At 44.8% G+C, this 26,995-nt stretch overlaps 1 protein-coding gene across 1 annotated transcript in view; it reads left to right on the top strand.

Annotated features, from left to right (window-relative positions):
• Positions 1 to 26,995, top strand: part of kdm5bb (lysine demethylase 5Bb) — a gene marked incomplete at its 3' end in the record, with an annotated part of 50,065 nt that overhangs the window by 14,880 nt on the left and 8,190 nt on the right. Inside the window, exons 8-23 of the mRNA XM_083769563.1 lie at positions 803 to 927; positions 1,191 to 1,349; positions 3,898 to 4,017; positions 4,955 to 5,113; positions 5,963 to 6,144; positions 7,682 to 7,844; positions 8,976 to 9,095; positions 9,561 to 9,755; positions 11,230 to 11,411; positions 13,608 to 13,732; positions 14,927 to 15,077; positions 16,194 to 16,314; positions 20,084 to 20,445; positions 22,562 to 22,700; positions 23,619 to 23,798; positions 26,774 to 26,938. Coding sequence (XP_083625689.1) covers positions 803 to 927; positions 1,191 to 1,349; positions 3,898 to 4,017; positions 4,955 to 5,113; positions 5,963 to 6,144; positions 7,682 to 7,844; positions 8,976 to 9,095; positions 9,561 to 9,755; positions 11,230 to 11,411; positions 13,608 to 13,732; positions 14,927 to 15,077; positions 16,194 to 16,314; positions 20,084 to 20,445; positions 22,562 to 22,700; positions 23,619 to 23,798; positions 26,774 to 26,938 — 2,648 coding nt within the window. The remainder of the gene's footprint in view (positions 1 to 802; positions 928 to 1,190; positions 1,350 to 3,897; positions 4,018 to 4,954; positions 5,114 to 5,962; positions 6,145 to 7,681; positions 7,845 to 8,975; positions 9,096 to 9,560; positions 9,756 to 11,229; positions 11,412 to 13,607; positions 13,733 to 14,926; positions 15,078 to 16,193; positions 16,315 to 20,083; positions 20,446 to 22,561; positions 22,701 to 23,618; positions 23,799 to 26,773; positions 26,939 to 26,995) is intronic.

The raw sequence follows: 26,995 nt of genomic DNA, 5'->3' as shown, positions 1-26,995 counted from the left end.
AGAGTGGCGCGCTACGAGCTTGTAGGTCTGCTATTTTTTGGAAAAGCCGTGAAAATGTGGTGTAAATCTTTGAATATATATTTCAGAGCGAACATTTTTAACTAAAATATTGGCTTCTGGGGGGGGGGGGTCCCTGGAACAACATATTTTGAGATGGGGCTCCGTGGCCCAATAGAGGTAATTCTGGGGGTCCTTTGACATGAAAAAGGTTGAGCACCACTGACATAGAAACATGGGTTTTTCAGAAAAATGTAGAAGACCTTTTTTTAATCGACCTCAGTCCAAAATGGGTTAAAGCGGTGTAATCGCTTGTCGTATAGTGTTGAAAGATATTGTGGCTATCACAGCAACAGAGCGGAGGAGGAATGCGCCGCGCGCTGCTCGGCACCGCCGCCATTGTATTGCATTGGGAACTCAATTTCCCAGAACCCTTTGCACGCCAGCGCGATTGATGTTTTTAGCGATGATGTCATCAAAACACGTCACTTATCCCACTCTGTCGGATGGAAACCCCTTAAAAACGTATTAAAAACGTGGATTAAACAATGGAAACATGACATTAACAGTCAATGAACGCGTGTACGTCGTCGTGTTCAGGAGTCAAAGTGTCAGAACATTAATTGCGACCACATTTTGCTGGGGACCCCCCGCTGGAACCCATCCGAGGACCCCACTTTGAGAACCACTGCGTTAGACGATAGTTTTTCTGCATGTCGGATTTTTATTCTGAAAAGCTTTGTCCTTGTTTATGTTAAGCCAATTTCTCCTGTTTTTCTTTATTTTCTTTCTTTATTTTTTGCAGAGAAAGAGATCCCTGTCACAGTGAAACAGGAGCCGGTGGAGAGTCAAATAATCGAGCCTGTGATTGAAGCAGACAAAAACAAGTCCCGCTACAAGAAGAGCATCCCTCCAATTCCTCTGAGCCCTGTAAGTACCAATCTGCAAGTAAGTCGCCCCCCCCCCCCCCCCCCCCCCCCTACACCAAATCTCTTGGCCCCCGAAAACAGCCCGCTCTAGAACATCTCACAGTTGTATATTATAGGATCGGCTATATTTTCAGCCATTTCATCTGCTATTTGACATCCCCCCCCCCCTCCCAAAAGGAGAAACGGCCAGAGCCATGTGTTGAAGCTGCGGGTTTCAGAGCCCTTCATGATGACGTGGGGATACTATGTTCCTCTCTTCCCCAGGTGGACCTGGTGGTGTGTCTGGCGTGCGTCAGCGGCGCCGACGAGGACCGCCTGTTGCTGTGCGACGGCTGCGACGACAGCTACCACACCTTCTGCCTCCTGCCCCCGCTCCACGACGTGCCCAAAGGGGACTGGAGGTGTCCCAAATGTCTGACTCAGGTAAACAACCTCTGAAACACTGGAGGTGTCCCAAATGTCTGACTCAGGTAAACAACCTCTGAAACACTGGAGGTGTCCCAAATGTCTGACTCACGTAAACAAACCCCTCCACGACGTGCCCAAAGGGGACTGGAGGTGTCCCAAATGTCTGACTCAGGTAAACAACCTAAAGTTTTAGGTTGTTTTTTAATTGGTATTAATTAAAAAACAACCAATTATTACATAACCACTGGAGCTACTCCGTCAACTACCTGCACTGGTAACGCACCTGTCACCAATTGTGGTTTAATTGTGGTTAGTGGTTTAGGTCCTAAACCACTAAGTGTCTGGCTGGTGATAAATATTGTTTTGGGGAAACTCGCAGATGGCTCTCCTGACAAAAAAATGATTGGTTAGGTAATTAATACCAACTAAAATGACAACAAATAGGCTTTCCTCTACGTCATTACATCAAGTGTTCAATGTTGTGCAGGCGAGGTAGTGTTCTCTGATTTGAATGAGTTCTGATGAATTGAAAATGGAGGACCCTGATGCAAAACGAGTCTGGAGGACGAGAGTATAGGCCAAAGTAACGCATAGAATTCCGAGTTCCGAGTCCCGCATGTGGGTCCCTTTTGATATAAAGCCTATTTAATTTATGCCACTGACGGTGCAGCTAGAAGGCTGCAGCATTTCCACTGAAAACACCACCAAACAGAATGAGAGAGCGAGCGTGCGAGCGAGAGGGAACTGTTTATCCCATTCTGTCCGGGCACCCATTTTGGTGTCAGCATCATGTTATGCTTTAGCTATTTAAAAATAGCAGATCTACAAGCTCATATCGCGCCACCGAGTGGCGCGATACGAGCTTGTAGGTCTGCTATTTTTTTGAAAAATCGAAGAACGACTGACATTTTTAGAATCTGATCTCAGGTCAGAATGGGTTCATCAGACCAGTGTGTGTCCAGTGGAAACCTCATATGAATCTGATCTCAGGTCAGAATGGGTTATTTGTGTGGAGTCGCTCGCAGAGAGAGAAGAGAGACTTTGTGTTTTGTGAGCACTGAGGGACACCCAACACACAAGGCAGGATCAGAGTGGGCCACCACGGCCGTGTTATTATGATAAGTGTGCTTCAGGCGCGCGGCATTAACCCATTCTGACCTGAGATCAGATTCATACGAGGTTTCCACTGGACAAACACTGGGTCTGATGAACCCATTCTGACCTGAGATCAGATTCTAAAAATGTCAGTCGCTCTTCGATTTTTCAAAAATAGCAGACCTACAAGCTCGTATCGCGCCACTCGGTGGCGCGATATGAGCTTGTAGATCTGCTATTTTTAAATAGCTAAAGCATAACATGATGCCGACACCAAAATGGGTGCCCGGTCGGAATGGGTTAAATACAAACTCAAGAGTCTTCAAACGACAGAACTCCGTCTCTCCTCTGCCGTCGGTCGCACGGGAAGATTGGGCGGTCAGTTAGGGTCCTTTTTTCCCCTAACTGGGGCTCAGTGCGCCCTAATATAAATCTCACTCGGAATGTCCCCGGGTTTGACAGGTATACTTCTTTCCCTGTTTGTCAATATTCCCCCCTGGGAAGTGGAACTCTCTCTCTCTCTCTCTCTCTCTCTCGTCGCTATAGATTCGTCCGGGGCGGCGGGTTACCTATAGAGGAGGAGAAATACAGACTTTTAATAATGACGCTCATATTAATATGGATATGCCTGGTGTGAGAGGATGGGTGAGGACGGTGTCGCTCACCGCCGAACTGTCCCTCTCAGTAGTAGTGGCGTATAGCGCGTATACACTTGAGCCAATAGGTAGGCGGGGTAGTACGTCTGCTCAATGACGAGGCAGAGTATAGGCGTGTTCTCCCTGGCTGCGTTCCGCCTCCTCCCCACTGGCTGTCTGGGCTACTACTATGCTCATGGGTGGTTGCCTAGCGACACCCCACAGTTTATATTGTGACGGGACATTATATACAGTAGGTATATTATATTGTGACACCGTGGTGAGCTGCTCAGAGATATGTATACTACATACCAGGTTTCCACCTTGTATATGTCCAAAACCACTATATAACCGCTATATAAATTCAAGCTATTAAAACCATCTATTTAAAAAGAAAAAAAAGACCTGTGTTCAAATGTAATTATTATTCAATACAATAATTGATTAACCCATTTTGACCTGAGATCAGGTTCTAAAAATGTCTGTTTGAAAATGACAGTTTTCTCCTTATGGAGCTTATGGATCTGTTGTTTTTCAATAGCTAAAGCATAACATAATGCTAACGCCAACAGGGGTTCCCGCCCAAATTAGGTTAATACTTGAATATTCATATAAAATCCATAGACTAATTTTGCTTTGAAAGCGACTCAATTTGTTTGTCTACAAGGCAAGCTCACAGTTGTCGGGGCTATTGTCACAAGTTTTGCACGAAACGACCACGTATGGCATTTAATTATTCATCAGAAAATATTAAAAGTTGAATTTCTTTTGGCCCCCGCCGCAACCATAATGCAACATTGTGTTTTTTTCGTCTTTCCTCTTTTGTCGAGCAGGAATGCTGCAAACCCCAGGAGGCGTTTGGCTTCGAGCAGGCTTACAGGGACTACTCCCTGCGCGCGTTCGGGCAAATGGCCGACGCGTTCAAGTCGGACTACTTCAACATGCCCGTCCACGTAAGTGTCCGAAGCATAACCCATTCTGACCGGGCACCCATTTTGGCGTCGGCAATCACGTCATGCTTTAGCTATTGAAAAATAGCAGATCTACAAGCTCATATCGCGCCACCGATTGGCGCGATACGAGCTTGTAGGTCTGCTATTTTTTGAAAAATCGAAGACACTTTTAGAATCTGATCACAGGTCAGAATGGGTTAATAATGAAACTGTCAGGATGTAATAGACATTTTTTGAATCTGATCTCAGGTCAGAATGGATCTGGAGGGCAGATGGTATCGTCTAAAAATCTAAACCACTGGTCGTGTGGATCAACATTTCATGTGTCCCTTTATTTATTTTTGTTTCCTACATTTTGTTTTTAACCCATTCTGACCTGAGATCAGATTCGTGGAAAGGTTTCCACTGGACACACACTGGTCTGATTGACCCATTCTGACCTGAGATCAGATTCAAAAAAATGTCAGTCGCTCTTCGATTTTTTTCAAAAATAGCAGACCTACAAGCTCGTATCGCGCCACTCGGTGGCGCGATACGAGCTTGTAGATCTGCTATTTTTCAATAGCTAAAGCACGAGATGATGCCGACACCAAAATGGGTGCCCGTTCAGAATGGGCTAATTCATATTATAAAATAAAAGTAAAAAATCCAAAACCATAAAAAAAAAGAACCATGGATGAAGAACAAATTCAAAGTTTTTTTTTTTTCAAAGTAATTTCATGAATAAATAAAGGAAAAAAATCTTAAGAAATTCCATGAAAAACAAATGTTTAAGAAGTAGTGACCCCGATGCGGCCCGAATCGGTGCAATGGGAACTTGTAGATCTGCTATTTTCACTAGGCAAAAAACCTAATTTCTCATTTGGGTCGCGGGCTAAAAACTCTGGGCACCGCTGATCTAAATGGACGTTTGTGTGTGTGTGTGTTATTTCTTCAGATGGTGCCCACGGAGCTGGTAGAGAAGGAGTTTTGGCGCCTGGTGGGCGCCATCGAGGAGGACGTGACGGTGGAGTACGGAGCAGACATCGCCTCCAAGGAGTTTGGGAGCGGCTTCCCCATCCCCAACGGGAGGTTCAAGGTCTCGCCGGCAGACGAGGTAACAATGCCAACATCTGTGTGTGTGTGTGTGTGTGTGTGTGTGTGTGTGTGTGTGTGTGTGTGTGTGTGTGTGTGTGTGCTGTGCTGCATGGCCACTCGAAGTTCCAGACTAATATCTCCAAAGTGGTATTAGTTTCGGTCGCGTAGACCTTCACCAGCTGGACAGACAATAGTCAATTGTCTGATTGTCTAAGAGCGACCGAAATGTCGACCTAATGAAGAGCGACATTTTTTTGGCAAGTGTCTGACAGTGTGCGGGACCTTTTCTTTGTTTTTCAAAGATACCCTTTTTAATCCATTCTGACCTTAGATCAGATTCATACGAGGTTTTCCGCCGGACACACACTGGTCTGATTAACCCAGTCTGACCTGAGATCAGATTCTAAAAATGTCACAGTCGTTCTTCGATTTTTCAAAAACAGCAGACCTACAAGCTCGTAGCGCGCCACTCGGTGGCGCGCTATGAGCTTGTAGATCTGCTATTTTTAAATAGATAAAGCACGACATGATGCTAACACCAAAATGGGTTCCCGCCTAAAATGGGTTAATAGTTTCTCTAATAACAACATAAAACATGAACCGTGATTGGAAAAAGTTGTCCTCTGACCCATTGTTGGCCTGACGTCGATGTCTTTTTAAAATAAATTTTATTCCCCTGAAAAACCTCATGTTTCTATATCAGTGGTTCTCAATATTTCATGTCAAGGACCCCAACAATTATATGTAATATGCCGCCGTCCCCCCTTCTGAAAATATGTTGCTATGATGAGGCTATTTTTCAATAGCTAAAGTATAACATAGGCCTATAATGGATCACGATATAGCTTCCTGTGTTGCTCTGTTCCAGAAATACCTGAACTGCGGGTGGAACCTGAACAACATGGCCATGATGGAGCCGTCGGTGCTGACGCACGTGACGGCGGACATCTGCGGCATGACGCTGCCCTGGCTCTACGTGGGCATGTGCTTCTCGTCCTTCTGCTGGCACATCGAGGACCACTGGAGCTACTCCATCAACTACCTGCACTGGTAACGCACCTGTCACCAATTATTACATGACCACTGGAGCTACTCCATCAACTACCTGCACTGGTAACGCACCTGCAGTGGCGTGCACAGATAGATACTAGGGGGTGCTAGAGCACCCCCTGCCCTTTTGTCAATGTGCCCTTTTGAGAAAAAAAAGCATTTTTTGTACAGTGTACAGTATGTGGACCATTGTGACATTGATCAATTCTTGATAAAAAGCTTCTAATATATTATTTAGGCCCCAAAATCTATAAATCTCACACTATTAAGGCAACCGGCCGGTTCCACGCACTGCACAAGGTGTCCTTTTTTCACTTGAGCACCTGCCCCTCTAAATGTCTGTGCACGCCACTGCGCACCTGTCACCAATTATTACATGACCACTGGAGCTACTCCATCAACTACCTGCACTGGTGCCGCACACCTGTCACAAAATCGGCTATTCCCACTTTTCAGTATGAAGTATAAAGATATTAGATTATCTAAAGTTATTTGTCCTATATCTGCCCATTACAAAGCCTAAACGCTAAAGATAAATTGAAAATGTATTCATATTTTCCAATGCTCAATGCCAAAAACACAATTAAATCGTTAATTGCAATTATTTGTGTGAGAAATTAATTGCCAAGCTAAATTTGTAATCGTTGACAGCCGTAAGCCTAGCACCTCAATGCCGGGCCTTGAAGGAGTCATGATAGCAGATCGTACATTTGGTTGCATGCTGAAAATAGCCAATCTACAAGCTTGTATATCCGCTATTTTCAAAGCGCGCATCACCCAGGCACAACCAGACATTAAAAAAAATTAAGAAATTACTTGTCTTTTAGTTCTACTGGGTCTCTTCTCCACTAGTCCCTCCCTGACACTTTAGTGTAGTTTTTAATCTGCCGGCGAAATTGTCAATTTGTTTTGTCTTAGTTTTAGTCATCACAGTTTAGTTTTTATTTGTATTTTTGTTTAGATTTGGTCAGTGACAAAAGGTTTAGGGTTTATCTGGTCGGGAGCGGATGATATCTTACATCAAGTACTGAATAGTTAGTTTGCTGTATCCTTCTTTTATTCCAACTCGTAGCGACCGGCAAGCCTAAAAACAAACAGGGGGGGACCATAACTCTATGGGAGGGGGGGGGGACCAAAACAGAGTGACAGAGTTTTATTTGAATTTCTTATTTTTTATCATCATCCGGTCTAAACCATGCCTAGACCGCATCACACGGGCGATTTAGGAACACAGACCAGGCTTTTCCTGGCGAGGTGGAAAGTCGGGTGACGCGAGGTTACTTGTAGAGAGGCACAAATTACAATTTCAGATGGGGGGGGGGGGGGTCTGTGGACAAATATACCGTCAGCAAATTTGGGGGTCCTCTTGACATGAAAATGTTTGAGAGCCACCGGAATAGAAGAGGCTGCTTGACGACGGGCTATTTGTCATTCAAAATAATAATTTTGGCTCGATTGAACATTTGGAAAATACTAAATAGAGATGTCTTTGATGTGTTTTGAGCTCATTCCCTGTGTCTGTCTGTCTGACTCCCAGGGGTGAACCTAAAACGTGGTACGGAGCTCCTGGTTTCGCTGCGGAGCAGCTGGAGGCGGTGATGAAGAAACTGGCCCCGGAGCTGTTTGACTCGCAGCCGGACCTGCTGCACCAGCTGGTCACCATCATGAACCCCAACACGCTGATGTCTTACGGAGTCCCGGTAAGATTCCGGGTCTCTCTCTCGAGGGGGCGGGACTGCGACGCTTTATATAGGCATAAGCATTAGTAAAAATAGCCGATTTTCTATCTCACAACACGCTGGTGAGCTTGCAGATGTACTTGAATGTAAGGCCGGCGTGGTTAACATTTCTCCAGGATGGCACATTGGCCCGCCTGTGTCTCAAATGGCCGCTGGTTTGATCCCCGTGCACTGACAGGCGGTGTTTAGTGAAAATGAAATGATTTTTCTTCACATGTATTATTTTTTCTCCATCTGTCAGTTGTGACTGTTTAAATGTGTTAATTTTTTACAAAAATAATATTTAGTTTAGCCATATTTTCAGCCATCTGAAAGGTTTTAGTCTAGCTTTAGTAAATTAAATATCATAATATTTAATCTGGTTGACTAGATCTACAGTTGAGAAAATGTGTTTTGGCTTGCCTTGATTGATGGCGTCGCAGTGACTGATTTCACACTTGCATGCATGCTGAAAATAGCAGATTTACAAGCTCACAAGCTGCTATTTCCAGAGTGGAGAAACCTTTTAGCTCTACCGGATCAATATATATTTAGTCTTAGGGCTATATCTTGCGCCACCCCTTAACCCTTATCCATAAACTAATTTGCCATGTTTTACTATTTAAAAAAAACCTTTTAAAATAGTTCAAATAGCCAATCTACAAGCTCACAATGTCTCGATGGAGATTGGAGAAAGTTGAACTATTTGAAAACGTTTTTCAAAATAGTAAAAAAAAAAGGCAAATAAGTTTAGGGATAAAGGGATAAGGCCGGGTGGCGCAAGACGGAGCCCCTTATAGTCTCCATAGCATAGTTTTTGTATTTAACCCATTCTGACCGGGCACCCATTTTGGTGTCGGCATCATGTTATGCTTTATCTATTGAAAAATAGCAGATCTACAAGCTCATATCGCGCCACCGAGTGGCACGATACGAGCTTGTAGGTCTGCTATTTTTGAAAAATCGAAGAGCGACTGACATTTTTAGAATCTGATCTCGCTTCAGAATGGGTTCATCAGACCAGTGTGTGTCCGGCGGAAACCTCGTATGAATCTGATCTCCGGTCAGAATGGGTTAGTTGTAGTCTCATCACTGCCCGTGTTCCCTGTGCAGATCTACAGAACCAACCAGTGTGCCGGGGAGTTCGTGGTGACCTTCCCCAGGGCCTATCACAGTGGATTCAACCAGGGCTTCAACTTCGCCGAGGCCGTCAACTTCTGCACCGTGGACTGGGTCTGTTTCGTTAACCGTCCGTCCTTATTACTGATCACTGATTCTCAGCCTTTTCCCTTTACAACATGTGTTGTATTTATTTAACTTTTGGATACTTTAACCCATTCTGAACGGGGAACCCATTTTGGTGTCGGCGTCATGTTACGCTTTAGCTATTGAAAAATAGCAGATCCACAAGCTCATATCGTGCCATCGAGTGGCGCGATACGAGCTTGTAGGTCTGCTGTTTTTGAAAAAAATCGAAGAGCGACTGACATTTTCTAGAATCTGATCTCGGGTCAGAATGGGTTAATAAGACCAGTGTGTGTGTGTCCAGTGGGAAACCTCGTGTGAATCTGATCTCGGGTCAGAATGGGTTAATCAGACCAGTGTGTGTGTCCAGTGGGAAAACCTCGTGTGAATCTGATCTCGGGTCAGAATGTGTTAAAGTGTAACGGGTTTCTGACTTTCCGTGCTTCCACACAGATGCCTCTGGGCCGTCAGTGCGTGGACCACTACCGCACGCTGCATCGCTACAACGTCTTCTCCCACGACGAGATGGTGGTCAACATGGCGTCCAAGGCGGCCACGTTGGACGTGGTGGTGGCGTCGGCCGTCCACCGGGACATGGCCCTCATGATCCGAGACGAGAAGGACGCCAGGGACAGAGTCAGGAAGATGGTGAGGGGGGGACGGACACGTCTCCGGCGGCTTCGCTCGCTCATGTAATGCCAAGGTGTCTGCGTGGGGCTGCAGTGTTGTTTTCGTCGACTAAAACTAAAAGACGAAAAATGTCCGTCAACTACCTTTTTTTCACTGACTAAAACTAAATAAAAACGAATCTATGATGACTAAAACTGAGACTAAATATACTGGCAATTTCGTCAACAAATAAAAACTAGACTGAAATGTTAGAAAGGGACCAGTGGACAAAGAGATCCAGTTTTATGCTGGGTTGCATGCTGAAAATAGCAGATATACAATCTCACAACGCGTCGCAGCGCGACGCGTTGTGAGATTGTATAATTGCTATTTTCAGCATGCAACCAAAGTGTAAAATATGTTATTACAACGTCATCAAGGCCTGTCAAAACACATTTTAGTCGACTAAATCAACTGTAGATTTAGTCGACTAAAATCGTATGACATTTAGTCGACTAAAAACTAGACTAAACACTAGAACATTCCAGGTGACTAAATGTGACTAAAACTAAGTGAAATCTATTCAAGAGACTATGACTAAAACTAAAATAGAAATTTGCTGCCAAAAACAACACTGGTGGGGTGGAGGTGGCCGTCCGGTTCTGCTAGCTGCGCGCGAGTCTGTGTGCGCCTTAGAGTACATATGGATAGAGAAGACACCCGAGTTCTCCTCCCATCCACTTGCATTAAGTTGCTCAAAAGCATGTGCAGTCTGTGTTCGCGCGCCTCTGTGTGCATGCAAGTCTATGTGTAGTCTGTGCACGCAAGTCTGTGTGCGCACAATTCTGTGTATGTGTGGACACGTCGTGCGATACAGAGCGGAGGGGAATGTGAGTCTGTGTGCTCGTGAGGCGGGGAGGGGGCATTTATGTTGCTTATCCTGAGCGGGGCTTGATTCCAACTGTCGCAAAGAATAAAACGAGGGATGAGAATGGGTGTAAGTAGATATGTATTACAGGCACACACAGAGAGAGAGAGAGAGATGTAGTGTGATCCTGTCGGACAAGAGCGAACACAATCAAAACTAAGCTATGATGAATAAAACGAAAGACTAAATGTATTGACAATTTCGTCGACACATAAAAACGAGACTAAATGTTAGGGAGGGACTAATGGGAGAAGAGTCATTTTTGTCTTTGGTTGCGTCTGAAAATAGCAGCTCTATAACTTAAGCTCACAATGTGTTTTTCAGCATGCAACCAAGTGTAAAATCAACCATTCCGTCAAGGCCCGCCAAAACATTTTGTTGACAAAATCAACTGTACATTTTGTCTTATGATATCTATTCGAGTAAAACTAGACTAAAACTAAAGCCTTTCACATGGACTCAGGGTTTTTGGATCAATCTTTGATTATTGAATTGTAACCACATGTGTTCACCACAAACCACTGTTAAAAAAAAACAAAAACACACACAACCTTCAGAGTGCCGTGTTTGCGTTTGCTCCACCAGGGGGTGCTGCAGTGCAAGGAAGCGCGCTACGACCACCTGCAGGACGACGAGAGGCAGTGCGCCAAGTGTCGCACCACCTGCTACCTGTCGGCCGTCACCTGTCCCTGCAGCCCGGGGGTCCTGGTGTGTCTGCACCACGTACAGGACCTGTGTGACTGTCCGCTGGACCGCCTGACGCTGAAGTAAGACTTATGTCCCCTATAGACCTGTTATGTCCCCCTATAGACCTGTTATGTCCCCCTATAGACCTGTTATGTCCCCCTATAGACCTGTTATGTCCCCCTAGACCGCCTGACGCTGAAGTAAGACTTATGTCCCCTATAGACCTGTGTGACTGTCCCCTGGACCGCCTGACGCTGAAGTAAGACTTATGTCCCCCTATAGACCGCCTGACGCTGAAGTAAGACTTATGTCCCCCTATAGACCTGTGTGACTGTCCCCTGGACCGCCTGACGCTGAAGTAAGACTTATGTCCCCCTATAGACCGCCTGACGCTGAAGTAAGACCTGTTATGTCCCCCTATAGACCTGTTATGTCCCCCTATAGACCGCCTGACGCTGAAGTAAGACCTGTTATGTCCCCCTATAGACCTGTTATGTCCCCCTATAGACCGCCTGACGCTGAAGTAAGACTTATGTCCCCCTATAGACCGCCTGACGCTGAAGTAAGACTTATGTCCCCCTATAGACCGCCTGACGCTGAAGTAAGACTTATGTCCCCCTATAGACCGCCTGACGCTGAAGTAAGACTTATGTCCCCCTATAGACCGCCTGACGCTGAAGTAAGACCTGTTATGTCCCCCTATAGACCGCCTGACGCTGAAGTAAGACCTGTTATGTCCCCCTATAGACCGCCTGACGCTGAAGTAAGACCTGTTATGTCCCCCTATAGACCGCCTGACGCTGAAGTAAGACCTGTTATGTCCCCCTATAGACCTGTTATGTCCCCCTATAGACCGCCTGACGCTGAAGTAAGACCTGTTATGTCCCCCTATAGACCTGTTATGTCCCCCTATAGACCTGTTATGTCACCCTATAGACCTGTTATGTCCCCCTATAGACCTGTTATGTCCCCCTATAGACCTGTTATGTCCCCCTATAGACCGCCTGACGCTGAAGTAAGACCTGTTATGTCCCCCTATAGACCTGTTATGTCCCCCTATAGACCTGTTATGTCCCCCTATAGACCTGTTATGTCCCCCTATAGACCGCCTGACGCTGAAGTAAGACTTATGTCCCCCTGTTGGGCTGTATTTTGCGTGTCTTTAAGTACCAGGTCTTATTCCCTAACTTGAGTAAACTAAAGACCCGGAGGCGTGATCAATGACATTTGGCTATTCCGAGTGGCCAAAGAGCATTGACCACAAGTTGGGGAATAAGACCTGGTACTTAAGACACGCAAAATACAGCCCGTTTATGTCCCCCTGGACCAGTGGTTCCCAAAGTGTGGTCCGGGGACGCCCAGGGGTACTTGAGGGAGTTCCAGCGGGGGGAACCCAGCTAAATGATCATTCGGAACCAAATGGACCCTTATGGGTCTGTAACTCAGAGAGTGTACAAATGTACACTCTCTGAGTTACATTAGCATTGATTTTACAATATAAATCGGGGGTCCCAGAGATAAAAAAATGCCATTAAATGGGGGGTCCGTAGACTAATGCATGTCAAACTGAGGGGTCCTTGAAATTAAACGGGTTAAAAATCACTGATAGAGCAGTATAGATCTTCTCTTGTCCCTGGAATATCTTTTCAAACGGGGGTCTGCGGGGCTAATTGGTGTCAATTTGGGGGTCCTTGAGATGAGAAAGTTTGGGAGCCACTGCCCTAGACCAGTAGTAACACTTGTTATGACCCATAGATGGACCACCTAACACTGAATTCATTTTGAATTCCCGAACATTTTTGGAAATATTTTTTTTTTAAAAGGTCTTATAATGAATTGCATTTTTATAGCCCTTTTCTATGCACTACGTGCCTACTCAAAGCGCTTTACAACGGTTCATTCATTCATACATTGGGAGGTGAAGTGGCGAACAGTCGACGCCAGCGTCCTCACTTCCTCTTGAAATAATACCAATTAAAAACAAAATGGACAGGAAACAAAGAAATAAAGGGACCCATACAAATTGGTAGGTGGCTAGCGCACATCCAGTTCCTGTCTGGTGCTGGACTAAGGTAAGTACAGTGAAGAGAGGAGACAGTCCGCACACAGGTTTGCTCCAAGGTGTTTGCTTTTTATTCAATACACCATAAATAAGACACAACGTCTCGGCCGTGAGCGGCCTTCATACAAATTGGACCTTGCAGGTCCCCGACCCAGTGCTTGCGGACCTTATGTTTCTTCAGACTGTCATGTCTCTCGTGTGCTCTCTGTCCCAGTTACAGACACACACTGGACGACCTCTACCCCATGATGACGGCGGTCAAACGGAGGGCGGAGCTCTACGACCAGTGGGCGTCGCGGGTCACCGCCGCCCTGGACGCCAAACTGGACAAGAAGAAAGGTCCGCCATTCATAGCCGAGCTGTCGGAAACTGTCTATAGAGCGTCGCAGTCCCGCCCCCACTCCTCGAGAGACCCGGAAAAGAAATCCCCCGTTCATTTTCCTCATAGACTTTTCAGAAAGTATTTATTTGAAGACGTTTACGCCGCTGGACAAAGCCAACTCTTGACAACAAACACAATTTTTCGGGCTGAACAAATAGTTAGAAAGTAGAAGAAAACGGCAGGTTTAAACACTTTTTTTGTTGTTTTTCTTCTTTGTAATTATTTGTTTGGTCCAAGATATTGTGTTTGTTGTCATGATTTGTCACGACAAGAGTTGGCTTCGTACGACGCTTAGAAGGTCTTTAAATAAATACCTTTTGAAATGTCTATGGGGGAAATGCATTGGAAACTATTTCCTGGGCCTGGCGTCGTCAGGAAAGGGGGCGGGACTGCGACGCTCTATAGTGTGGCAGCATACTTCAACATATACTTACTTCAATATATATCGTTGATGTTGTAGTGTGTGAACTCAGCTTTACTCTCGATTTGGACAGCCTGATTCATACTCTGTTGTGTTGCGCACTGAAAATAGCAGATCTGCAAACTCACAATGTTTCACATTTATTTATTTCATTTCAGTTATGGTTTTACATGATTATATTCATTTTACTTTGTACTTATTCGTTTTACATATTCCATAGCAGAAAAGAAAAGGAGCAGGAAGAAGATAAATCTTATTTATACCTGCCCCAATCATTAAAAAAAACAACATCTAATTGATGCTGCTACCAACCATGACATTTTATATCACCATGATTACATCAAATAAAAAAAGAAAGGAAAAACAACAAAGACAAAAGAACATATAGCGCTCAACAAGAGAACAAACAAAACAACACAGAGGGAACACAAGAACACTTATATCTAACCTTCTAATTCATATTTCATCATTTCTTTCCTTTTTAACCCATTCTGGGGCGGGAACCCCTTTTGGTGTTAGCATTATGTTATGCTTTAGCCATTGGAAAAATAGCAGATCTACAGATTTTTGAAAAAAATCGAAGAACCACTGACATAGAAACATAGCTTTTTCACAAAACTGTCAGGGTGTAGAAGTCGACATTTTTTTTTTAGAATCTGATCTCAGGTCAGAACGGGTTTAACTGTGTTATGAATACTTTACCCTTACGATGACGTCTCTCTGGTCTCAGGTCTGGCCACGTTCCGGTCGCTCCTCGGCGAATCGGAGTCCAAGCTGTTCCCCAACAGCGACCTGCTGCGGCGGCTGCGTCTCGTCACGCAGGACGGCGAGAAGTGCTCCTCCGTGGCGCAGCAGCTGCTCAACGGCAAGCGGCAGACCAGGTATACTGTATAATGTACTGTATATGTTACTGTATTTGTAGACCGGGTACTGCAGATGGCAGTGTGAATTTCCTCTCTTAAGACCCAGCGTTGCTTTGTAGCAACAATTTATATTTTAATTAATTAATTAATTTCATTGCAATGCCATTCCAATTCCATTGGTCATGATATTTGCATATAAATACCCCCCCCCACAGAGGCTGAAATTCACACAAATTAAAAGTTTCTGGACTCTTCTGGAATTTTGAACATTTTTTAACCTATGACTTTTGACCTTTAACCCTAATAAAAGTAAGTAAAATAATTGTAATATATGTTTTTTTAGAATTAGAATGTCTAGAACATGTTTTATTCATCATTGTGAAAGACATCCCCCAAATGTAAATTATGAATTTATTATATTATTAATTATTATACATTTTTCATCAAACTTTTTTTATTTTTATTTTTTTTAACATATTTTTTTATTTTTGTAGTCTTAGTCCTAGTAGTACAAAGTAGTAGTAAGGTTGAAATATTCTTTTTGCAAGTAGAAATTAATGCGGGTCTTAATCCATTTTCGGGGCGGGAACCCCTTTTGGTGTTTTAAGCATTATGTTATGCTTTAGCTGTAGAAAAATAGCAGATCTATACAAGCTACCGAGCAGATCTACCGAGTGGCGCGCTACGAGCTTGTACGTCTGCTATTTTTGAAAAATCGTGAAAATGTGCCTGAAATCTTTGAATATATATATTCTTTCAGACTTTCAGTTTTTAACTCAAATCTTTGCTTCTGGGGGGGTCCCTGGAACAACATATTTTCAGATGGGGGTCGGCGGCATATCATTTTTGTGGTCCTTGACATCAAATATTGAGAACCACTGATATAGAAACATGGGGTTTTTCAGAAAGAAATATATTTTAAAACGTTAATTTTTTTCCCGACGTCAGGCCTAAATGGATTAACCCATGAAGACCTGGAACGCATCTGTGGCACTTTATAGCTTTTAACCACTTTTAGCCACTATTTTAAACTTTAGCCACTTTTTCCCAGTGTTTAAACGATGATGACTTTTAGGTACCGGTGTGAGATGGGTATTAAGTATTAACCCATGTGTTTTATGTTGTTTTCTTTAGGTACCGGCGGTGCGGGACAGGGAAATCCTCCCACAGTCTGCTCACCGTGGAGGAGCTGCGTTCGTTCGTCCGGCAGCTCTACAACCTTCCCTGCAGTCTGCCCCAAGCCCCACTGCTGAAGGTACCAGCACACACACACCCTGTCACCTCATATTCACTGCTGAAGGTACCACCACACACACCCTGTCACCTCTTATTCACTGCTGAAGATACCACCACACACACCCTGTCACCTCATATTCACTGCTGAAGGTACCACCACACACACCCTGTCACCTCATATTCACTGCTGAAGATACCACCACACACACCCTGTCACCTCATATTCACTGCTGAAGGTACCACCACACACACCCTGTCACCTCATATTCACACTGCTGAAGATACCACCACACACACCCTGTCACCTCTTATTCACTGCTGAAGGTACCAGCACACACACCCTGTCACCTCATATTCACTGCTGAAGGTACCAGCACACACACCCTGTCACCTCATATTCACTGCTGAAGGTACCACCACACACACCCTGTCACCTCATATTCACACTGCTGAAGGTACCACCACACACACCCTGTCACCTCATATTCACTGCTGAAGGTACCACCACACACACCCTGTCACCTCATATTCACTGCTGAAGGTACCACCACACACACCCTGTCACCTCATATTCACTGCTGAAGGTACCAGCACACACCCTGTCACCTCATATTCACACTGCTGAAGATACCACCACACACACCCTGTCACCTCATATTCACTGCTGAAGGTACCACCACACACACCCTGTCACCTCATATTCACTGCTGAAGATACCACCACACACACCCTGTCACCTCATATTCACACTGCTGAAGGTACCAGCACACACCCTGTCACCTCATATTCACTGCTGAAGATACCAGCACACACCCTGTCACCTCATATTCACTGCTGAAGGTACCACCACACACACCCTGTCACCTCATATTCACACTGCTGAAGGTACCAGCACACACCCTGTCACCTCTTATTCACTGCTGAAGGTACCACCACACACACCCTGTCACCTCATATTCACTGCTGAAGGTACCAGCACACACACCCTGTCACCTCATATTCACTGCTGAAGATACCACCACACACACCCTGTCACCTCATATTCACTGCTGAAGGTACCAGCACACACACCCTGTCACCTCATATTCACTGCTGAAGGTACCAGCACACACACCCTGTCACCTCATATTCACTGCTGAAGGTACCACCACACACACCCTGTCACCTCATATTCACTGCTGAAGGTACCAGCACACACACCCTGTCACCTCATATTCACTGCTGAAGGTACCAGCACACACACCCTGTCACCTCATATTCACTGCTGAAGGTACCAGCACACACACCCTGTCACCTCATATTCACACTGCTGAAGGTACCAGCACACACCCTGTCACCTCATATTCACACTGCTGAAGGTACCACCACACACACCCTGTCACCTCATATTCACTGCTGAAGGTACCAGCACACACCCTGTCACCTCATATTCACACTGCTGAAGGTACCACCACACACACCCTGTCACCTCATATTCACACTGCTGAAGGTACCACCACACACACCCTGTCACCTCATATTCACTGCTGAAGGTACCAGCACACACACCCTGTCACCTCATATTCACTGCTGAAGGTACCAGCACACACACCCTGTCACCTCATATTCACACTGCTGAAGATACCAGCACACACCCTGTCACCTCATATTCACTGCTGAAGATACCACCACACACACCCTGTCACCTCATATTCACTGCTGAAGATACCACCACACACACCCTGTCACCTCATATTCACTGCTGAAGGTACCAGCACACACACCCTGTCACCTCATATTCACACTGCTGAAGGTACCACCACACACACCCTGTCACCTCATATTCACATTAGCTGCAGTGATGACGTGCAGTCACGACTGTTATAGGTAACGCCACACCAAGGTTATAATAGTTAACTAAAACTAACTAAAAAACGAAAACTAGAATTAAAAAAACAACTGAAACTAATAAAAAATAAAACGATAACTAAACTGAAACTGTATTGTGTGTCCTTAAAACTAACTGAAATTATAGACAAAATACCCTTAGTTTTAGTTTTTATCAATATCTATATGCCTTTTTCGGATATTTACAATATGATCCTTTTAAATTAATTCGATTAATTTCCTCATTTCTCCAACAAGTTGTTAGCCACGCTAACCCTAACCCACAAATAAACCAAAGTACGAAAAAAAAACTATAACTAAACAATAACTAAACTAAAACTAAGCATTTTCACCAAAATAAAAACTAACTGAATTAGAAAAACATATGTCAAAACTAACTAAAACTAAACTATAATGAAAAAAAACAAACAAACAAACTTTGCGCCACACCCTGTCACCTGATATTCACTGCTGAAGGCAACGCCACATATTCACAAATTTCACAGGGGTGACGTGCAGTCACTCAACTGCAGACTTGCACTCCCGGTGTTCCGCAAATAATCTGGAGACTCACCTCTTCAGATTCCGCCTCATCCCGTGGCACTTGATGACACACATTGTATGTACCAAACAACTCAAATAGACTACAACAAAGAATGGAATTGTATTCAAAAAGACTAAATGACACTAGCAGTAGTATTGTTTTTAACCCATTTTGGGGTGGGAACCCCTTTTGGTGTTCCAAGCATTCTGTTCTACTTTAGCTATTGAAAAATAGCAGATCTACAAGCATGTAGGTCTGCTATTTTTGTGGAAAATGTGGCACAAATCTTTGAATATATATTTCATTTTTAACTAAAATATTGGCTTCTGAGGGGTCCCTGGAACTACATATTTTGAGATGGGGGGGTCCGTGGCCCAATAGAGATAATTCAATCAATTTCAATGTCAATTTCCTTGACATGAAAAAGGTTGAGTACCACTGACATAGAAACATGGTTTTCAGAAAGAAAAAAATAGGATTTAGAAGCCTTTTGTTTTTTTTAATCGACCTCAGTCCCAAACGGGTTTAAGCAGCTATAGCGACGCAAACAGCCGATAACGGACGGTCTTTGTGGAACGCCCTCTGTGTTGTTTTATTATGTAATTTAGATTGTATGCCGTTATAATGTTTGAAAGGCTTTATTTTTGAAAAGATTTAAGGACCCCTATATCAAAAGGCCTCCTTGATTAGAAGAGGTCACTGTGACATTTGGCCTAGTTAGGGCAGGTGTGTGAGTTTAGATGATTGCACTCACTGGATAGTAATCAGCCGTGTTGGCTTGCAAACATCATTATTTTGTGTAAGAGGCAGCACAGAGACCCCTTTTCCACCGGTTGGTTCCCAATGGGAACCGGTTCAGTTCTTTTTGTTTTTTAGTCCATGAGCCAGAGCTCCAAAATTGGTGGGCAAACTAGACCTATATTAAATTGTTTATAGGATCAATACAAGTAAATTAATACATGATAACCCTTCCACAGTAGTAGCTTTTTCATATTTTCGATTATTTTGCATATTTTCCTACATAATGCCTAATTTGCATATTAAAAAAAAAAAAATTGTAATACAATAAATCATTGTCTAAGTGTAAGTACTCAATTGGGGAAGTGTCATGGTGATAACAATCTAATATAGGTATGGTTTTGCTACACTCAATTCATAATTGACATTCCAATTTTGGAGCTCTGGCTCATGGACTAAAAACCAAAAAGAACTGAACCGGTTCCCATTGGGAACCAACCGGTAGAAAAGAACTGAACCGGTTCCCATTGGGAACCAACCAGTAGAAAAGAACTGAACCGGTTCCCACTGGGAACCAACCGGTGGAAAAGGGGCCTAGAGAGTGCACCCACTAAACAAAACAACACCCCCTCCATCCCAGGAGCTTCTCAACGGCATCGAGGACTTCCAGCAGCACAGCGAGAAGCTGCTGTCGGACGAGGACCCTCCGGCCGTGGCCCACATCCAGAGCCTGCTGGACGCCAGCGCCCACTTCGACGTGGAGCTGCCCGAGCTGCCGGCCCTGCGCGCGCGGCTGGAGCAGGCCCGCTGGCTGGACGGCGTGCGGCGGGCCGGCGAGCGCCCCGCCAGCGCCAGCCTGGAGGCCATGCGGCGGCTCATAGACCAGGGCGTGGGCCTGGCGCCGCCGCACGCCGCCACGGAGAGGGCCATGGCGCGCCTGCAGGAGCTGCTCACGGTGTCGGAGCACTGGGAGGAGAGGGCCGGCGCGCTGCTGAGGGCCAGGTGAGGTTAATTAGTTAGAGTTGATTGACCCCGTTGTGGGTCTGCTGAAAGCACGGTTATATATAGGCCCACATGCGCACATGTCAAACACATGTTCCGTGGCTTGCCTGTGTTTAATGGCCGCCACAATGCTTTTCCAATGGGAGTCACATGGTTTGACCAAACATCTTAGTTTGATGGGCAGAACACGGCCATCAAACACAACTGTTTGGTCAAACCATGTGACTCCCATTGCAGAGGCATTCGTTAAACACAGACGAGAGACACACTTGTGACTGCAACCACCGCGCCCCCAGACACGGAACAATGTGTTCTGTGTGTTTGTGTGTGTGTGTGTGTGTGGGGCAGAGACGTGCTGGCCATTGGGAATTTCGGGACAACTCCCGAACGGCCGGTCCAGTCCAGGCCGGTCTGGGCCAGCCGTTAAAAAAAAAAAAAAAAAAATCATATATTTTTTATTTTATTTTGAAGAGACACAATTATGCTTCGTAGTACTGTGGTGTCGGCCGTGTCGCGCAACTTTAACATGCACTTGCAGAGAGACAGCGCGCTGGGCTGGCCTTCCTGGGGGGTGGGGGGTGGAATCTGATTGGCTCTTGGTGGTGTCATTTCTCTTTGCATCCCTAATGATCCCTCCCAGCCAGGCAGGCATCATCAGCAGTTTTTTGTGATGATTTGATTGAGAGAGAGAAGAACTAGCAACGGGGGAAAATGTCAAAAAGAAAGAGTGGTGGTGGTGAGAAAGAAATCGGTGGTGCAGAGAAGATTAGACTAAAAAAAAGAAAACAGCTTCAGGCAGATGCATCTAAATATGCAAAAATAACAGACCTATTTAAGGGTGCAGGTCCCAGCACCTCAGCAGCCGAGTCGACCGACAACACAACAACAGGTGGGCAGTTCAAAATGACTAAATAGCAGGCGATGCGCGATGCATTTGGCGACACAGTCCAACACTTTATGAATGAGGACAAATACTTTGTAGTCCAACTCCTTATAATGCATGCTCAATGCACAATGATTCTTGTATTGTTGCTTGTAAATTGTTCATCAGCAAATTATCAATATCAAGTCACTATATGATAAATAATAATATAATATAATAAATACATTTAATCATTATTATTATTATTTAATATTGGTGGTGAGGAGGTGGTTGACTTGGAGGAGGTTATAATGAGGACAAATACTTTGTAGTCCAACTCCTTATAATGCATGGTTGAATGCACAATGATTATTGTATTGTTGCTTGTAACAGCAAATGATCAATATGATCAAAATTATTTTTATTTCACTGTAGGACCTAAAGTGACCAAAAATGCGCTCTCACGCCCCTTGATTCGTCGGTATTTTGTTTCGCCGGCGCGCGACCGCGCGCCGCACCTAGAGGGCCTCCACAACTCCACTTCCCGGGCTGAATTAGGGACCCAGCACGCCCCTGGTGTGGGGCCTGAGAGGGCCAGGGTTAATTAGTAGAGTTGATCCATTATTAACCCATTCTGGGTCGGGAACCCAATTGTGTTTTTAACTAAGCATTATGTTATACTTTAAGCTATTGAAAAATAGAAGATCCACAAGCTCGTAGCGCGCCACCGAGTGGCTTGTAGGTCTGCTATTTTTTTTTAAATCGTAAAAAACGCGGCAACAAATCGTTGAATATAGTATTCTTTCAGAGCGAATGTTTTATTTATTTTGAAACTCATTGACTGAAGCACTGAGAAAACTGTTGCGCCTTTCTTCGTCCTTTTTTTCAAACTTGACTACGGTAGCGGTGGTCTCAAAAACATAAGGGAAACTTTGTCGGGAAGAGAATCGCTCACCGTATAGAAAAATAAGTAAAACTCCTTAGACTGAGACTTGGACTGAAAATATTTTTTCTTTTATTTTATCATGCTTTTTATGGTGCTCTGTGCTCATGGTGCAATTAAAAAGCAAACGTTTCGGTCCGAAACGTCCTCTTCTAAGTCTCAGTCTAAGGAGTTTTACTTATTTTTCTATGCGGTGAGCGAGTCTTTTCCTGTCAAAGAAACTCATTGGACTGCCAGATTTTCTTTTTCTCCTCCGCGCCATGTCTGATGACGATGGCTCACAAACGTTGTGTTTTGTCCGTCTCCCACAGACCGCCCCACTCCATAGAGACCCTGAGTGCGGCCGCAGAGAAGGCGGGCTCCATCCCCGCTCAGCTGCCCGGCATCCTGCTGCTGAAGGACTCCGTCAGGAGGGCCAGGGAGTGGCTGCGGGAGGCCGAGGACGTTCAGGTCAGGATGGCTGGTCCTCAAAACAGTTTTTTAGCTGAGCCTCACGCGCCTGTAGTTCCATCCACGGCAACTATACCCCCCTGGATTACATTGTTACTTTTATAGCCCATTCTGACCTAAAAAAAAAAAAGTCTTCTACATCCCGACAGTTTTCTGAAAAAAGCTATGTTTCTATGTCAGTCGTTCTTCGATTTTTCAAAAAAAGTGGCGCGCTACGAGCTTGTAGATCTGCTATTTTTCAATAGCTAAAGCTATGACATAATGCGACGCGTCGGATTTGTAGTCGATCTGCTACTTTTGATGCTTTTGAATTTAAATCCCGAGAAGTAACGCTTTTTGGACATAATGACGTGTCCACCCGACAGAGACGTACTTTAATATAATTATCATCTGTGTTTATTTTGTTTTTAGAATTATAGGCCCGTCGCCGTTATTACATGAATCGCCTAATCGAAATTATTTTTGCATAATCGTCATTCCTTTCCATGCTGAAAAATGTCCACACATTTTCAAACATAAAGAAATAGCACAACTACAAAGAGAATAAAAAAATAAATATAAATATATATATATATAAGTTGTCATATCTGCAATTTGTGATTACGAAGCCTAAAAGGCAAACGGGAATACAAATTGTAACGCTCCAAAGAAACGGGCAAAAAACACAATTAAATCGTTAATCGCAATTATTAGTTTGACAATTAATCGTCAGCTTAAAAAATATATAATCGTGTCAGCATCTAGAATCTGAGTGGGTTAATTGCCAGCTGCGTAGCTGTCGCCGCCAGTGCCACATTAGGCCTATTTTATACTACTATTTTATACGTTCCATTGCTGCTTGCCGTCGACACCGCCGCGGAGCAGTCTTTATAGTAGTCTTCATAGACGGTACTAACATGTAATGCCGTGCTCCTCCAGGCGGGGGCGTGCGTTCCCGTGCTGGACGTGCTGTCCGACATGGTGCTCCGAGGCCAGGCCATCCAGGTCCACCTGGAGCCCCTGGACCGGCTGGAGGCTCTGGTCACTGAGCTGCAGGAGTGGAGGGAGGCCACCGCCGCCATGTTCCTGGGGAAGGACTCTGCCTTCACCTTACTGGAGGTAAACACACTATCTCTTCACCTTTACTGGAGGTAAACACACTCTCTCTTCACCTTTACTGGAGGTAAACACACTCTCTCTTCACCTTACTGAAGGTAAACACACTCTCTCTTCACCTTACTGAAGGTAAACACACTCTGCCTTCACCTTTACTGGAGGTAAACACACTCTCTCTTCACCTTACTGGAGGTAAACACACTCTCTCTTCACCTTACTGAAGGTAAACACACTATCTCTTCACCTTTACTGGAGGTAAACACACTCTCTCTTCACCTTTACTGGAGGTAAACACACTCTCTCTTCACCTTTACTGGAGGTAAACACACTCTCTCTTCACCTTACTGAAGGTAAACACACTCTGCCTTCACCTTTACTGGAGGTAAACACACTCTCTCTTCACCTTACTGGAGGTAAACACACTCTCTCTTCACCTTACTGGAGGTAAACACACTCTCTCTTCACCTTACTGGAGGTAAACACACTCTGCCTTCACCTTTACTGGAGGTAAACACACTCTCTCTTCACCTTATACTGGAGGTAAACACACTCTCTCTTCACCTTACTGGAGGTAAACACACTCTCTCTTCACCTTATACTGGAGGTAAACACACTCTCTCTTCACCTTACTGGAGGTAAACACACTCTCTCTTCACCTTACTGGAGGTAAACACACTCTCTCCTCACCTTATACTGGAGGTAAACACACTCTCTCTTCACCTTTACTGGAGGTAAACACACTCTCTCTTCACCTTTACTGGAGGTAAACACACTCTCTCTTCACCTTTACTGGAGGTAAACACACTCTGCCTTCATCTTATACTGGAGGTAAACACACTCTCTCTTCACCTTTACTGGAGGTAAACACACTCTCTCTTCACCTTTACTGGAGGTAAACACACTCTGCCTTCATCTTATACTGGAGGTAAACACACTCTCTCTTCACCTTTACTGGAGGTAAACACACTCTCCCTTCACCTTACTGGAGGTAAACACACTCTCTCTTCACCTTATACTGGAGGTAAACACACTCTCTCTTCACCTTACTGGAGGTAAACACACTCTCTCTTCACCTTACTGGAGGTAAACACACTCTCTCCTCACCTTATACTGGAGGTAAACACACTCTCTCCTCACCTTATACTGGAGGTAAACACACTCTCTCTTCACCTTTACTGGAGGTAAACACACTCTCTCTTCACCTTACTGGAGGTAAACACACTCTCTCCTCACCTTATACTGGAGGTAAACACACTCTCTCTTCACCTTTACTGGAGGTAAACACACTCTCTCTTCACCTTTACTGGAGGTAAACACACTCTCTCTTCACCTTTACTGGAGGTAAACACACTCTGCCTTCATCTTATACTGGAGGTAAACACACTCTCTCTTCACCTTTACTGGAGGTAAACACACTCTCTCTTCACCTTACTGGAGGTAAACACACTCTCTCTTCACCTTTACTGGAGGTAAACACACTCTGCCTTCACCTTATACTGGAGGTAAACACACTCTCTCTTCACCTTTACTGGAGGTAAACACACTCTCTCTTCACCTTACTGAAGGTAAACACACTCTCTCTTCACCTTACTGGAGGTAAACACACTCTCTCTTCACCTTATACTGGAGGTAAACACACTCTCTCTTCACCTTACTGGAGGTAAACACACTCTCTCTTCACCTTTACTGGAGGTAAACACACTCTCTCTTCACCTTTACTGGAGGTAAACACACTCTCTCTTCACCTTATACTGGAGGTAAACACACTCTCTCTTCACCTTACTGGAGGTAAACACACTCTCTCTTCACCTTTACTGGAGGTAAACACACTCTCTCTTCACCTTACTGGAGGTAAACACACTCTCTCCTCACCTTATACTGGAGGTAAACACACTCTCTCTTCACCTTTACTGGAGGTAAACACACTCTCTCTTCACCTTTACTGGAGGTAAACACACTCTCTCTTCACCTTTACTGGAGGTAAACACACTCTCTCTTCACCTTTACTGGAGGTAAACACACTCTGCCTTCATCTTATACTGGAGGTAAACACACTCTCCCTTCACCTTTACTGGAGGTAAACACACTCTCTCTTCATCTTATACTGGAGGTAAACACACTCTGCCTTCATCTTATACTGGAGGTAAACACACTCTCTCTTCACCTTACTGGAGGTAAACACACTCTCTCTTCACCTTTACTGGAGGTAAACACACTCTCTCTTCACCTTTACTGGAGGTAAACACACTCTCTCTTCACCTTTACTGGAGGTAAACACACTCTCTCTTCACCTTACTGGAGGTAAACACACTCTCTCTTCACCTTTACTGGAGGTAAACACACTCTCTCTTCACCTTTACTGGAGGTAAACACACTCTCTCTTCACCTTACTGGAGGTAAACACACTCTCTCTTCACCTTACTGGAGGTAAACACACTCTCTCTTCACCTTTACTGGAGGTAAACACACTCTCTCTTCACCTTACTGGAGCTAAACACACTCTCTCTTCACCTTTACTGGAGGTAAACACACTCTCTCTTCACCTTTACTGGAGGTAAACACACTCTCCCTTCACCTTTACTGGAGCTAAACACACTCTCTCTTCACCTTTACTGGAGGTAAACACACTCTCTCTTCACCTTTACTGGAGGTAAACACACTCTCTCTTCACCTTACTGGAGGTAAACACACTCTCTCTTCACCTTACTGGAGGTAAACACACTCTCTCTTCACCTTTACTGGAGCTAAACACACTCTCTCTTCACCTTTACTGGAGGTAAACACACTCTCTCTTCACCTTTACTGGAGGTAAACACACTCTCTCTTCACCTTACTGGAGCTAAACACACTCTCCCTTCATCTTATACTGGAGGTAAACACTCTGCCTGCATCTTATACTGGAGGTAAACACACCCAGTGCGTTACTCGCTGGCACAGGAGGTGACGTAGTGTTTGTTTTTTTTGGGTCCTCTTACCAGGTGCTGTGTCCCAGGTGTGAGGTCACGGGAGGCGTGGCCTCTCCCAAGAGGAAGAACAAGAAGGCTAAAGACTGGCCTCCGAGCGGGAAGAAGAAAGGGTGCAGTCTGAGCACGCTCCGAGACGTGGAGAAGACCCTCACGCACTGCAAAGACACTACCTCTGCTGTACGTGCACGCACGCACACACGCACGCACGCACACACACACACACACTTAACATCG

This window comes from Protomyctophum parallelum (genome assembly GCF_964188405.1).
Source record: "Protomyctophum parallelum genome assembly, chromosome: 7".
In the NCBI taxonomy this organism is placed as follows: Eukaryota; Metazoa; Chordata; class Actinopteri; order Myctophiformes; family Myctophidae; genus Protomyctophum; species Protomyctophum parallelum.
This window is presented reverse-complemented; position numbering and strand designations above follow the sequence as displayed.